Raw genomic sequence first — 10,316 nt, forward strand, 5'->3', positions numbered from 1 at the left:
TGGTGCGTATTCACACCTGCTATGCACTCTTGGATGTTTTTACTATCTTGTGGCCTTTTTCTCCTCTGGTTTCCTCTTGTCTACAGGATGCAGGTGCTGTGGCTATTCTCCAATCCTGTCTGAGGTGTGTGCGGTCACTTTCTAGCCTTTCAATACGGTTTTGACAGTGAGGGTCTTTTTGTTTTTTAAACATGGAAAATGCTAGCATTTAATTAACCCCGGAGTGGCCTTTAAGCCTCCAGGACACAGGCACCTCCAACCCCTTACTCTTCTCTTCAGCTCTTCTGCTGAGGAATGTGGCTTTCAGGAGGTCAGGTCACTTAGGGAGGTTGCCCTTGCTGGATCTAACAGCGTCAGTGACTGGAGCAGCTCCAGGCTTGTGGTTTGCTGCGTTGACCCGCATCTGCTCACTGACCAACATCCACAATTTATCCAGGTTGAGAGTCGGGCAGAAGCTCTGGTCCCTCTTCAGGTGGTAATGCCTCATACCAGCTTTCCCAAGGTATCCTGGATGATATTTGTCACCACTGATCCTGCGGGGAGGCTCGCACCCCTCCAGCGTTCCCGCCTTCCTGCAGCCTCCTGGGGGCTTGTGCTGCTTACCGCCGTGGCCGTGGCCCTGGCTCACGTGGCCCCGGAGTGCCCGGGTCTTCCTCAGTCGAGATGGCATGGCAGTGGCGGGGGGGGTGGGGGTGGGGGGTGGGGGTGGGGGTGGGGAGGAGAGGAGAAAGAGAGGAGAGAAGAGAGGGAGAGAGGGAGACGGGGGGGGGGGGGGGGGGGGGCTCACGAAATCTTGCGAGGTAGCCGGCACGGGTGGGATGAGTCGAGGTTTGTTTTTACGTCTTAATGTTGTGTGTCTGGCCTGGGAGTGAGGTTCCATGTATATCGTGGCACATGTGGAGGTCAGAGGACACCTTCAGGGACTCAGTTTCCCCCTCTTCCACGGGTTCCAGGGATCACTCAGGCAATCAGGCTTGCAAGGCCAAAGCTGTTTCATCCACTGACCGTGAGGTGCCTTGCGAATAGCACACTACTGGTTCTGTGGAGAATCAAGACTCTCTCTGGGGCCCTGATGCATATCCTGTCATTTTGCTACCTGTGGTGACCTTCAGTCACGTTTCTCTCTTCTGTACTCGTTTGGTTTCCTAGTCTACATTTGCTTGCTTACTCTTCTAAGTGATATTTTTCCTTGTGTTCTCATGATTATATTTATCTTGCTCTCTTCTAGGTGCAGGATTCCTTTAGTGTCTTTTGGAATGCTGGCTTAGTGATCAGGGCTCCACTTTATTCATCTTGGAAGGTCTTTATCCTGATTTTGAAGATGGCCTTACTGGATACAGCTGCCTGTTTTGGCAGTAGTTTGGGGAGCTTGAAATCTCTCATTCCATGCTTCCTGGCCTCTGTGGTTTCTTCTGAAAAACCTGCTGTTGCTCTGCCGGGTTTGTCTTTATCCACAACTCAGTATTTCCCTTGTATTTTAAAATGCTCTTCATATGTTTTGAAAGTGTAACTACAATGTACTATGATGTTCTTTTTCTTACCATGTCTGAGGTTATCTGTATGTCCATATTTCCCCAATATTTAAGAAAATTTCTCTATTTTACCACACAGGTTAGCCTGACGCTCCTGGCCCCTCCTCGCCTGTGCTTAGCTTTCCAGCGCTGTCTCAAGGGTCGTGAGCGCTGTTCATTCCTCTCCAATCTGAACGCACCGTCTCACCAGCTGTGTCTCCAAGGCTTGGCGTGCCGCTTGTGCTTGCCCTGCCCCAGCCCCAGCCCCGGCCTCTCTCCGGCCTCTTTAACTGCTCTCTTGTATCCTGCACTTCATGACCCACTTAGTTATTTTTATCATCTTTGAAATAAGTTTTAATAGACTTTCTTTTGAATTCTTGTCCAGCATTCCATTTGGTATCTTTGCAATCACATACTAGAGAACTGTGATTTTTTCAAAGGCATCACACAGCCTTGTCCACTGTTGTTTCTCTGCTGAGGTCTGTGTGTGTCCAGGAAGAAAATTTGTGTATGGAAGGGCCTTCTTGGGGAGCCATCTGTCTTCTTGAGGTCAGGTCATCTTAGTGTAGTGTAGCTTTCTGTGACTGTGGATATGACACAGTGTATGCGTCAGAGCCTGCAGGATGTACTTTCTCCTCAGGTCTAATGAGAGCAGAGAGCCTCTGAGAGGTCCTGAGGTGGCTCTAAGTGTTAGAGTATCTGGGGTGTCTCATCATGGCCACTTGTCTAGTCCTGTCAGCAGTGTGTGGTCTGAAAGGTATGGAGGCAGCCTGTGCATGCTGAGGCCTGGCTAGTGCAAGGACAGGCATCATTCCTCTACACAGTTGCTGAGGTAAAGGACTGGAAGCAGGACCCCCGCCCTCTGAAGGTCCACGCCTTTGTGGGTGCCTTTGTCGCTGTTATTCTTCAAGTTGAAGAACCTACCAGTGTCTGTGTGGGACCGGGGCGTGGTTGTGCAGTTTCTCTCAGCCTGCCTGAAGGAACATACCCGAGGGCAAGGCTGCTCCTGTCACAACTCAGGTGGAACACAGCAGCAATGAGCATGATACCTAGACGTCCAGATGTATAAATACAATAAGCACCAAATACAATTGCCACCATAAGATACAAGAAAGGGGACAAAATAACCAGATGAACGGAAATGTTACTAAAGTGTAAAGGAGGAATGAGGAAGAATAGCCACCCACAAACAAGGAAAAGGGGAAATGGAGCCATATTAGGAATAAAGAGAAGGCAGGCTGGAGGGAGCCCTCAGGGGGTCGTCACTTGCTGTCAAGGCTGACACCCTGAGTTCTAGCCCTGGGCCCACAGAGTGGAAGGAAAAGACCTCCATGTGTGCACTGTGGCACGTGTTACATACACAAAATAATGTAAAAACACTCTAAGAAGAAAAATCTCAATTATATATACATGCAAACAAAACAAGCATTACCAGAAAGGTTGTAAAGTTTCCTTTCCTAGGGAGGCTGACATGTCGTCTTGTGTGGCCGTTCACACTGTGCACTAGTTGGGGAGAACACAGGTTGCAGTTCATTTACTTTTTCCCCTCTGCCTTGTGGGCTTGCTAGGGACTGGTCCGAGTGCCTTGGGTCACAGACAGTCCTGACTCCTCAGTTGTCCTGCTTGCCAGTGTAAGTCAGGGCATTCCTGACAGATGCCCTCAGGTGCTAGCACTGTAGACCCATGGCAGGGTGGACCCGGTCACTGCAGCTCAAGACAGCCCCTGGCCCTGACTTCCAAGGCAGAGGACCCCCACCACTGTGAGTGCATGCTGGGAAGTCCGACAGTCCTGCCCGGCTGTCCGGCACACTGCAGGTTCCAGATCTCCACCGTTTGTGCTGGCCGAGCTATTGTGCTCCCTTTACCTCACCACAGCTCTCTGTAGTGCTATTGGCACTGGGCTACACTATCTCGCCATCTGCTGTCACACTGTTTTCCTTGGTCCCCCTTCACAGCCAGACACTAGCAGCTCCCAGCCAATCGCTTCTGCGATGGCCATGGTGGTTCATGGGCTGCTGTTGGTTCTCTGTGCTGTAACGACAGGCATGAACCTCCACTTCTGTTCCCTTGACCCGTCTCTCTTCTGTCTCAGAGGAAATGGTGATGGGCACTCCTAATGACGCTTGCTTCCTCTAGGGGTTGGGTTTTTAAAGATGTCTGTGATCTCTTCCCCAGTGTCATAAACCAAAATCTTTTTAGAATGAAATTCATAACTGTGGTTTGAGTAAGGATGCTTAGTCACAGGGGAGTGGCAGGGCTTGGGAAGGGTTAGAGGGCATAGCCTTTGCAAGATGTGTGTCACTGGGGGTGGGCTTGAGGTTTCAAAATCCCCCGGCAGACCAAGTCTCCCTTTCTCAGTTACATCTCCAGCGCCATGCCTGCTGTGTCGGCCACCATGCTCCCCCATGGTGACAGCGGGTGAGCCTCTGACAGTGTACACCAGCCCCAGCTAAAGGCTGCTCCCGTAAGAGTTGCCTTGGTTATCTTTACAGCAGCACCATTGTGACTAAGACAATAATAATCTCTGAGAAAAATCATCAGAACAGAAAGAGTCCAATGCCTTTATTTGTCTCAGCAGACATGCAGGCTCCAGGTCACTCCTCACTCCTAAAACACACACCAAGAGGCACAACTTAACACAAGTCCCAAACACAAAAAGCTGAAGTTGCACCCAAACCACATCTTTTCAATGAGGGAAAAACCATTGGGAAATGCCACACGGTTCGTAAGCACACACACATGCTTGCACACATGCACATGGAGAGTCTGAGGTCCAGCGGCCTGGCTCTCTCCCGCCCCACAGCTAACACTGTGACAGGACAGGCCTACAAGCACACTCTTTAGCCTTGTCTCCTGGGACTGTTTAGATTTATCCTCATATGTTTAAAGAAGAATACAGCTTTTCCTAAAACAAAATCTTCTTTCAGAACAACTTTTTGCAAAGTATTTAATACTGTGACCCCTGTTTCTTGAAGAGACTAGACTTTCTGAGTTTTCCCACCCAAACAGAAGACCGCTCTCCACTCCGAGCAAAGGCAGCAAGATGGAGAAGCGCCTGCCTGCACGGCAGCAGGAGGGCTGGAAGCAGCTGCAGGACGGCTGTAGCGGACCTCTGCTGGGACAGGCCGTCAGGGGCCGAGCACCACAGGTGTGTGCAGCTGGTACAGGGCAGTGCTCTTCCCGCGGCTGCCCTCCCGCTCAGCTTGCTCCATGACCAGCCGCGGATCCACCTGGTCGTGCGGAGAAGAGAAGCAAGTCAGGCCCTGGATGAAACCTGTCTAGACGCCAAATTCAGATGTGCTCACAGATATGGGTTCTCTCCATTTTACAAAACTATCTGCAGATGCAGATTCATAATTTACCCCATATATCTGATTGTCCATTTTAATATATATTGTGGAGTTTTAAAATTCCATTTGTGTGTGTGTGTGTGTATGCGTGCATGTGTCACAGCATGTGTGTGAGGTTAGAGGACAGGCTGTGACAGATGGATCTCTCCTTTCACCACAGGGCTCCAAAGTGTCATAGGTGTCATATCAGGCTAAACCATTTTGCTGCGCTGATCCAACATTTCAAAACTGATGTCTAATACTGAGGTAAGCTTTACTGAGAAATCCCCCACCCATGCACACGTGGGATCAGTGACTTGGGCGCTTATCTATACAAAGCTCTCTAAAGCACACAGACTCCCACGCACACCTCTTCTTTCAGCTACTGCCCATCACTGTGCCATGCTCATGGCCCTGCCTGAGACGCTCGTGGCTCCATGCACAAGTTTGTAACGGCAGCTGCTCCAGGACAGCCCTGAAGATCGCAAAGGCTGGCTTGCAAAGACGTACCTGGCTCTAATGCTAGAGCTGAGAACTGGCCCTCTGCTCCCTGCCCTCCAACAACTTACTCCACTCTAAGCCTGAAGAGAAAGGCTACGGAGCCAAGGGACACATCCTGCTGCCCAGCCAAGCTGTGCCCCGGAATCCCACGCTCCTGTGCTGGTCTGCGCTGTGATAGGATCAGGGGCTCAGGGGTCTTTGGGATGACCAGGGCTGGGGGAGGGGGAATACTGAGGTTAGCACCTTTGCAAAAGACACTGGAGAGCTTCCTGGTGTACACACACACACACACACCAGAGCCAGCCCTGTGGCACATCATCTCAGAAGACTAGTCCCCAGAACAGGGAAGGGGGTCAGAGGCTGTCTCCCATGCCCTGCTATGATGGCCTGGCGTGGGTAGGACAGGAATGGCACAGCAGTGTAAAAACAGTGCAAAATAAGCCAGCAACAATTACCAAGTGCCGTAGGGTTGAGGAAGTTCAACCTTTCCTGCAGGCCTGCCTCCTCCCAAGGCCACACAGAGGACGCCACTCCGAGCCAGCTGTCTGCTCCATGGCTGCCTACTCTGCCCGGAGAACCTGCTCTTGTCAACCTTGCTGTCCTGGTCTGAGCCCGCGTCACCCGGTTCCCACTCCCTCCCCCTGCAGCCATCAGCCCACGCACCTGGTTCCACTCGTAGGGCTTCTCGTGCCACTGAGGAGTGATCTTCTCTCGAGGCTTCAACCGACAGAACAAGCTACATTTTAAAAAAGAAAAGAGGGTTTGTTGCTGGCTTATTTTGGACTGTTTTTAAAGACAAGGCTTTGCTTTGTAGCTCAGGTTAGCCTCAGATTTACTACACAGCCCAGGCTAGCCTCAAACATCTCATTCCTGCTTTAGTCTAAGCTGAGGAGCAAATTATTTTAATTATTCATTAGCAATCAAAAACAGTAAGATGATCTTTTTATTTTTATTTTTTTTATTTTTATTTTTATTATTTTTTTTTTTTTTTTGGTTTTTTGAGACAGGGTTTCTCTGCGTAGCCCCGGCTGTCCTGGAACTCACTCTGTAGACCAGGCTGGCCTCAAACTCAGAAATCTGCCTGCCTCTGCCTCCCAAGTGCTGGGATTACAGGCGTGCGCCACCACCGCCCAGCAGATGATCTTTTAAAAAAATGTGAATGTGCATTTAAAGTCTATAACTATCCCAGAATTAAAACTATGATAGGTTTCCAAAGTATCAAAATTCATACATTTATAACATTTAATTTATAGTTCATTTAAAAACAAAGAAATAGAACATAACGGACTTTAGGGAGATTATTGTATACATCACCTAAAATATTTTTCAACAAGCAACTTAGGAGACATGCTAGTCAGGAGACAAGAACGCATGACTCTGTTCAGAAAAGGGGGCAGGGACAGACACTCCAGGACAGACCCTCGGGGGACAGACACTCCAGGAACAGATGCAGGTAAGGGGTCAGCGCGCAGGACTTGGAAACAGTCATGACAGATACGTTCACAGAATTACAGCAAACCTTACAGAAAGACTTAAGCCCTAAGGAAAAACAACTAAAAACAAACAACAGAAAACTATGAGATCAAAGAAAAAAAATCAGTGCATTACTTAACCTTAAAATGGGAAACTATATAAAAATAGTATATAAAAATTCTATGAGAATGAAGTAAAATAACTGAAATGGAAATTCCCAAAGCCGGGCGGTGGTGGCACACGCCTGTAATCCCAGCACTCTGGGAGGCAGAGGCAGGCGAATTTCTGAGTTGGAGGCCAGCCTGGTCTACAGAGTAAGCTTCAGGACAGCCAGGGCTATACAGAGAAACCCTGTTTCAAAAAAAACCAAATCAAAAAAAAAAAAAAAAAGAAAAAAGAAAAAGAAAAGAAAAGAAAAAAGAAAAGAAAAGAAAAGAAAGAAAAAGGAAATTCCCAGATATTACTTTTAAAAGATAAAATATGACGTGAAAGGCACAATCTACAGGATGTGAGGAAAAGTGCCCAGGGCGGTGGAGAGCAGGGCATTGGCGTTTTGCAGGGGTCACTGCTCGTGAACTCTGAACAAGTCAAGTGCATGGGATAGATGTGCAATGCAGTGTCCTCACGGGCAGAAGCAGGGCAGAGCCAAGCCCTTGTCCTAAACAGGTCTCACCACGACCTTCTCAGAAAATGTTCTGGAAAAGGAGACAGAAAGGACGGAAAAAGAGCCGTAAAGCCCCCCTCCCCCATTCTCAGGGCCCCACCCAACTTATCCAGGCCATCTCACAGCAGGGGCAGCTGCCTGCACATCACTAGGCCTGCCAAGTCAGTCATGATCTCAGAGGTCATGGGCCCCACCCCTCTGGGGCAGTCACTGTTTGAGTCCTCCATGGGGAGCCCCACCCCCCACCCCAGGCCCTGGATCACAGTTCCAACACGCAGTCACACAAACAGGCCTGGTTGAAATCAGTGGGCCACCACACAGAGGCCAAGTATGGGCAGGGGCTGGCAGGAGGCAGGCAGACTGCAGAGGTGTGGACGGAGAGGGGACAGTGAGAGCTAACAATATATACACATTGGTAAAACTGTCAGACAAGACATTCAGTAGATTAAAAAAATGTAAGTTTCTCAAAGCAAATATCTCCAGGGAGAACAGACAGATACGCCACACAAATATCAACCCCGGGGAGCAAGAGTAGTTACACCAGCATCAGACAAGACAGATCCTTAAAACACCACTACTGCTGGAGACAAGAGGAGACATTTCATAACAATGATGATGATGTTGTGCGTAGGAAATCCTGAAAACCCACTAAGATCAACCAGTCATGTTAAGATCCGTACGTAATCATTTTCTAGAAATGAACAAGTTGAAACCAAAACAACTTCATTTACAGTGTCACCAAGGGACTATCACACTCAGAAACACTTATGCAAAAGGCGAGGGTCTGCACACTGAGCACTGAGGCAGCACACCGAGATGTGCAGGAAGCACTTCCTGGGCAGGCATGTGAGTGGGTGAGCTCCTCAGAATCATGGGAGCTGGACGTGACAAGCCACATCTGTAAGCCAGCTCACCTACACGGGGCCAGCAAGCCTGGCAGACGCAGGGTCAGCAAGGCAGTCTGCCTCAGGAGGGAAGGTAAGTCAGCCTGAGGCAGGCCTCTGAGCCACAGCACTCAACAGTCCCACTTTACTATAAAAACGGTAAATTCCCTTAACTCGACACACAGTCCCATCCCAGAGAGCTTTCTGTGCAGACTGACCGGCCACTGATGTTGACCTGGACACAGGAAGCGACGGATCTGAACCACAACCACAGCCAAAGAGCATAGGGCTGGTGGACAGTGCCGCCTGGCTCCAGACTTACCAGACAGCCACAGTGAGCAAGACAGTGAGACTCATGCCCATAGTATGATAGAAAATAGAGTCAACCAATCCCAGCATGTGGGAGGCTGAGGCAGAAATTAAGAGTTCAACATCACACCAGCATACACAGTGAGAGTCTGACTCAAACAAACAAACACACACACACACACACACACACACACACACACACACACACACACACAAATACAGTGCATAACTTTAAAAAACAAATCCAAACCAACAGAGAGCCAGAGGGAACATTTTTTGGATAGAAGGCTTCTGTGTAGAATTCATAAGGTGTTTCTGCAATGCAAAGGTGAGCAGACAGTGTAACAGATGACAGTCTGCATCACTACCCATTAAGAAGCAGACATTAAAGCCACGGTGATGTGTCGCCACACAGCACCAAATAACAGCAGGTCTAACAGCTGTGGCCTGCTTGGTGCTCTGGGGATGAGGAGAAACTGAAGCCTTACAGTGGGACTACAAAGAAACTTTCTTTAAATACAGTTTAGCCATTTAAGAATTTTAACATTATTGTGTGCGCAAACACACTCAAAAACGTACAGCATCTATGCGGAGGCCAAAGAACAAGTTGTTCAGTCAAATGGCAAACACCTGCTGGGCCATCTTACTGGCCCCAGTCCAGCCTTTCCTTTAAAGATTTAATGCAAGTCGAGGTGTGGTGGTCCATACCTGTGGCCCCAGCACTTGGGAGACTGAGGCAGAAGGATTGCTGTAACTTCAAGGCCACCCTCACTACACATGATGACTACTAGGCCAGTCAGGTATAAATATTTTTACATTAGTTTTAAAACACAATACAGGGATGGAGAAATGGCTCAGTGCTTACGAGCTCTGGTTGGTTTTCCAGAGGACCGGGTTCCGTTTTCGCACCTCCATGGCAGCTCACAGACACCTGTAATTTTAGTTCAAGGGGATCCAGTGCCCTCTCCTGTGCCTTCATAGGCACTGCATGCATGTGGTACACAGAAATACACACAGACGAAACACCCGTGCTTATTTTAAAAACTTCAAAAAAGTTTTTAACACAAACCTATCAATAAGAATTACCAAATCCATCCCTGGCTGTCCACTGAACAGGTGAAGCACAGGTCGGTGGTGGGAAGAGAGGACAGGGCTGTCCTTAGTAACCACTCATACCAACCAAACCCTGGACATAACGTGGGCAGCTGGGAAGCAGTGCACACGCGGAGCACACAGACAGAGGGCTGTGAAGGAGCAAAGTACTCAGAGAGACTGAGGGAGAAGCTAGTGCACAGAGCCAGGGGTCGGCTCAGAGGAAGCTGCAGGGGCCCGGCCGCAGCTGCAGAGGCTGCTGCAGGGGCCTAGCAGTGGTGGCGCAAGGGTTGCATGCAGCTCAAGGGCAGGAGGAACTTGGGGTTGTACAAAATTTACTAAGGTGTGATTTACACACTCCAAAATTCATTAGTTTCACAGAGCTGTGCCAATATCACCACGATTCCATTTCAAGTATTCCTGGAGCAGGGAGCATCTGTGGCCTATCTCAGGAGCCTACGTCTGAGCACCCAGACACTGGTAGCATCTTGGAGTAACTAAGAAAGCTATTAGAACTGACTGGAACAAGGATCCCCTCCTGCAGACTGGAAGA

The 10,316-nt window shown here is 49.1% G+C and overlaps 2 protein-coding genes across 2 annotated transcripts in view; both read right to left on the minus strand.

Annotated features, from left to right (window-relative positions):
• Window positions 1-316: 316 nt before the first annotated feature.
• LOC127687826 (60S ribosomal protein L27a-like) lies at window positions 317-670 on the minus strand. Its single transcript, XM_052186675.1, has one exon. The coding sequence runs from the start codon at window positions 668-670 to the stop codon at window positions 317-319; it is 354 nt and encodes a 117-aa protein (XP_052042635.1).
• A 3,415-nt stretch (window positions 671-4,085) lies between these two features.
• Tdrd9 (tudor domain containing 9) overlaps window positions 4,086-10,316 on the minus strand; it is a 95,492-nt gene continuing 89,261 nt past the window's right edge. The window contains exons 35-36 of the mRNA XM_052186676.1: window positions 6,005-6,077; window positions 4,086-4,741 (exon numbers count right to left, since the gene is read on the minus strand). Of these exons, the coding sequence (XP_052042636.1) occupies window positions 4,640-4,741; window positions 6,005-6,077 (175 nt within the window). The 3' untranslated portion in view covers window positions 4,086-4,639. The remainder of the gene's footprint in view (window positions 4,742-6,004; window positions 6,078-10,316) is intronic.

Source organism: Apodemus sylvaticus, chromosome 6, assembly GCF_947179515.1.
Source record: "Apodemus sylvaticus chromosome 6, mApoSyl1.1, whole genome shotgun sequence".
Classification (NCBI taxonomy): domain Eukaryota; kingdom Metazoa; phylum Chordata; class Mammalia; order Rodentia; family Muridae; genus Apodemus; species Apodemus sylvaticus.

Coding starts and splice junctions, on each gene's coding strand:
- LOC127687826 (XM_052186675.1), bottom strand. CDS start 670: ATGCCATCTCGACTGAGGAAGACCCGGGCACTCCGGGGCCACGTGAGC.